Consider the following 4,720-nt stretch of genomic DNA (forward strand, 5'->3'; position numbering starts at 1 on the left):
AGGAGCCCAGAACTGGACACAGTACTCCAGGTGAGGGATCACCAGTGCAGAGTAGAGGGGGAGGATAACTTCCCTCGACCTGCTGGCCACACTCTTCTTAATGCATCCCAGGATGCCATTGGCCTTCTTGGCCTCAAGAGCACACTGTTGGCTCATGGTCATCCTGTTACCCACTAGGACTCCAAGGTCCTTTTCCCTAGAGTCGCACTCCAAGAGAACATCCCCCAACCTGTACTGATCCATGGGGCTGTTCTTCCCCAGATGCAGCACTTTACACCTGCCCTTATTGAATTGCATTAGGTATCTCCCTGCCCAGCTCTCCAGCCTGTCCAGGTCATGCTGGATGGCAGCACGGCCTTCTGGCATGGCAGCCACTCCTCCCAGTTTGGTGTCGTCAGCAAACTTGCTGAGAGCACATTCTATCCCTTCCTCCAGGTCATTGATGGATATATTGAACAGGGCTGGACCCAGCACTGACCCCTGCAGGATGCCACTGGCCACAGGCCTCCACTAGACTGCCCCACTGACCACAACTCTCTGAGCTCTTTCCTCCAGCCAGTTCCCAATCCACCTCACTGCCCAATGGTCCAGTCCACACTTCCTAAGCTTGACTATGAGGATGCCATGGGAGACAGTCAAAAGCTTTGCTGAAGTCAAGGTAGACCACATCCACTTCCTTCCCCTTGTCTAACCATTATAGCCAGTATCTCAAGGGAAGTGTTTATTCCCCTTTACTTGCCATGTTACAAGTACCTGTAATACCCTCTGTAGTGTTTGGGCTTTCTAGTACAAGATAGATCTTAACTTCAGTGAGCTCAGCAAAGGACCACCAAGGCAGTGAGAGCACGTGCCCTATCAGAAGAAACCGAGTGAACTGAGCTTGTTCCATCTGGAGGAGGGAAGGCCTGAGGTGACATAAGCAGGAGGTTGCACTATAGACCTGCTGAAGTCCCTTTTAACGTGAATGGGCATATGAAAACATAAGTACACCAAACCTCACACTGTACTCCTACATACAGGAGCATTGCTGCCTTCCACCTACCTACAGAAGCACTGCTGCCTTCCACAGCTAGTGAATTAAAAGCTAAACTCATGAGAAAAAGCAATCTTGATAATCACAGCAGGAAAGGGAGGCAGAGTCGAGGATGTAGTTTACCATATCTTCCAATGACTTCATATTTCAGACAGATTACTCTGCTACATAATCTATTCCTTTAAACTTAAAGGATTACAACTTTAGCCTTGCGTTTAGTAATTTTGAGGTTTCCAACATCTCACAGACCTGATGTTACACAGTCTACATATGTAATAGTAAAAAGGTGACATTTAAGGAATATGCAATACATTTCTTCACAATAATTTACCTTGGTATCTCTGAACTCTGCCTTTTCCAAATGGCATTGGTAGATTCAAAGGTATGTAGTGCTCGTGATTACAGACTACACGGAGAAATTCAAATTTGAACTCAAAAAGAGTCTGCAAAAAACAATTTTCAAATATAAATTAAACAATTGATGTAGTGATTTGAATAACACATTAAAACCAATTTCTAACACAAAAGGGTGATTTCTCTCAGTCTTGTATTATGAGGAATATGGACCTATCAAAGTTTCATAAGTCAGTATAAAATAAGTAATCCCAGCATAATTCATATTAGACAATGGGACATAGTTCTTCTTACTGTTCCCTATGTCCAAAGTCATTTAAGTTTACTAAAATATTATATACTGATGTAAGAAAAGTTTGGACCCACAGAGGAAATTCTTTGGAAATCTGGTACAGGCTTTCACCACAACAATGTACAGAAACTTAACAGGTATCAACTCTTCCAATTTTAGCCATTCTCACACTCTTGCTTAAAATTTCTGCTCAGTGTTGCACACCCACCACTTTGACAATACACAAGCTGTAAGGTGCTAAAGTTGCACCTGAAGATGTGAATCAAAACATGAAAAAGTGATTTGATGGAAAGAAATGCTGTAGGCACAACACAGGGACTTTTAACTGGGAAGAAATCTGAAGAATTAATCAGGGGTCTATCCACTTGTGTAAAGAAGAGGCAACGCCTGAAATAGTTGTTTAAAACCACTGAGTACCTTCGGATCTCCTGGGGCAAAGCAGCTGATGTAGTTATTGATTTGCTTGAAAACAAAGCCTCTGTCCATAAAAGTAAAACACCTCTGGGGAAAACAAGCAAAACCAAGATAAAATTGATTTAGTACTGTCTCAGTGCTCAGTAATTATTTCTTTCTGTATTTAACAAGTTTATTTTCTAGGCACATTATTGATATTTCAGTTTGAATATAAAACCCAATGAAATTAAATATATGTATACATATATGAATACCAAATTTTCCTTTAGAGCGCATAATGTTAACAAATTGCAAATAAAAAGCAGTTTGAAGAGAAGAACTTTATCTTAATGAGAACAAAAACGACATGCCATTAGCAGCTTTATCTACCATTTCATTTTCCATCCTTTTCTCTCCCTACTGGCTCTTATTGTCTGAAAAAGGAAAGACTGAAAACTCTGTCTACATAAAATGCATACAGACAGAACACTGCTCAATGTATGAAGCTTTTGTAAGATTAGAAGGTAGCCTAGATGATACTTTTAAAGAAAAAAAACTTAAAATACATTTTGGACAAAATATAAAAACATTTTTAAAACATCAAAATTTTTAATAGATGTCTTCTTGATTGCAGAAGACAAATTATACTTCAATGCATTTTAACTTGGAAACAGAATTATACTTAAAAAGCATTAACCATATTCAGTTTTACGTGAGTTGGCCTTAATATACTTTAAAATCCATGGAGAAGCAGTATTATTGAAAAAGTAACCACAGAACCCAAGTGACTCGTGTACCTACTTTTATAAAGGCAGCAAGGCTATGGTTTGCATTCTTTGAAGCCTCTGGATTGTCTCTATACTTCTGCGTGATGTGTGGCATTAGCATATTAACAACTGTTTCCACCGCGTGATGAAAGGAAGCGGAGAATCTCTGGTTTCGCAACAGCTAGAAATAAATTCAGATCTAATATTTAATATAATTTATAACACTAAAACATAACAGAAATCTTACTTTAGATAACACAGATAACCTGACAAGGAGAGAGGAAGAGACAAAGAAAGTTTTCCAATTTTCTCTTTTGTCATTTTCTCTTTTGTAACACTTTCTTTAAATTCAAGACTTTCCTGAACTCTCCAGACTGAGGGGAGAAAAGGGCAGGTGGTTAAAAGAAAATATTAAAACATGCACTAACATCTGCTATTAAAATTCAAGCAAGGCAGTCTTTGATGACAAAAAAACACGTATAAAATCTTCTAAGTTTAATGCATTAATATTTTTCTATACTACAATAAACTTGGTGACAGAAGCTAAGAATAAAACATAATCCTTTACTTTTATCTATCTTCTTTTCTAAAGCAGATAGCAGCTGGTTCACATACAGTAACTGCATTATCATATTCTCTTTTCTGTCTTGAAAAAAAACAGTTTTTGCTGTCCTGCAACTATCTTTTTAATAACTCCTTTGCCTTTTTCTACTGTGGAAATACTCATCCATGCTTCTTTCTTTCTCATGCTCATCAGCAACTTCACATCTCAGCTCTTCCAGGCTTCAGAATCTTACTCTCCATGTTTTTAAGTTTCCACAATCAGAACAGTTTTTCTTGGCCTTTTAGGCAGATTGCCCATTAGCTTAAAATATTTCCTCTGCGTTCAGAATTTCCTCCTTTCCACTCATTATCTGTTATATCTTCGTTAATTATTTGGTACATTCTGACCAGCATTGGTCAGTAAGCTCTCTTCAACTTTCTGGCACTGCAAAGCCTCTTTTATTTCTCTATATGTTACAATCTTTATTAAAGACTGTTTTTTGTCTGAAGGGACTTAATGACAAGTGGTGTGAGGCTTAAGAAGCTGACTTGACATAAACTGTTTCAACTGTACAGTTACTATGTCTTTTCTTTCTAAAAACTGAAATCAGAACATTCAGGTGTTCCAAATATTGTGTTATTTAAATTGTCTTTAACTGTATTGAATGCAACATTACAAGGCAGAACAAGTCTTTGTCAAGACCCTGCATAAATTGATCATTCACAATTTGCTCACTTTGTGTTTCAACAGTCCTCCAAAGCGTGAAGTTCTATTTTAAAAAAAAATATTTAAAAAAACAGATACAGAGGTTGGAAAAAATCCTGGTATAAATATCAACAGTATTCATTAATGAAGTAACCATTAAAAATTAAAAATTATGTTGGTGGGTATGCAGGTCAGAACATCCTATGATATTCTTGTAACTCAGTTTTTGTTGGATTGTAATCAAATGTTTTAAAAATACTACAAAATTCTTGCTATAGAAATATTTTTGCTGCACCCAGAAATGCATCTGTTTATCAGATCTCCTAAGTAGGAAATATCTGAATGCATGTTCCATTTACTAGTTTACCAAGTAAAACAGAAAAAAGCTAGAAAAACTTATTTTTATATTTAAGGGGCTTGTAAATCAAGAAGCAAATGAAAATAAGAGGCAAGTTCTGCTCCTTTTTCTTGCATGTCACAGGGAAGATGACAATGAGCTTAGATCTACAAGTGAAAACATCTTTTTTAACATGAAATGTGAAGACAAAAACAAACCAGACACACATTTTCCAGTATCAAGCTTAGGGATTTGGGGGTGGGTTTTTTTATTTTTGGTTGTGTGTTTGGTTATT

The 4,720-nt window shown here is 37.3% G+C and overlaps 1 protein-coding gene across 1 annotated transcript in view; it reads right to left on the reverse strand.

The window, feature by feature from the left end:
- The window catches only part of DOCK9 (dedicator of cytokinesis 9), a gene marked incomplete at its 3' end in the record, with an annotated part of 114,765 nt that overhangs the window by 40,827 nt on the left and 69,218 nt on the right, over window positions 1-4,720 (reverse strand). The window contains exons 28-30 of the mRNA XM_010155614.1: window positions 2,874-3,020; window positions 2,097-2,180; window positions 1,365-1,476 (exon numbers count right to left, since the gene is read on the reverse strand). Of these exons, the coding sequence (XP_010153916.1) occupies window positions 1,365-1,476; window positions 2,097-2,180; window positions 2,874-3,020 (343 nt within the window). The remainder of the gene's footprint in view (window positions 1-1,364; window positions 1,477-2,096; window positions 2,181-2,873; window positions 3,021-4,720) is intronic.

Source organism: Eurypyga helias, unplaced genomic scaffold, assembly GCF_000690775.1.
Source record: "Eurypyga helias isolate BGI_N326 unplaced genomic scaffold, ASM69077v1 scaffold2567, whole genome shotgun sequence".
Taxonomy (NCBI): Eukaryota; Metazoa; Chordata; class Aves; order Eurypygiformes; family Eurypygidae; genus Eurypyga; species Eurypyga helias.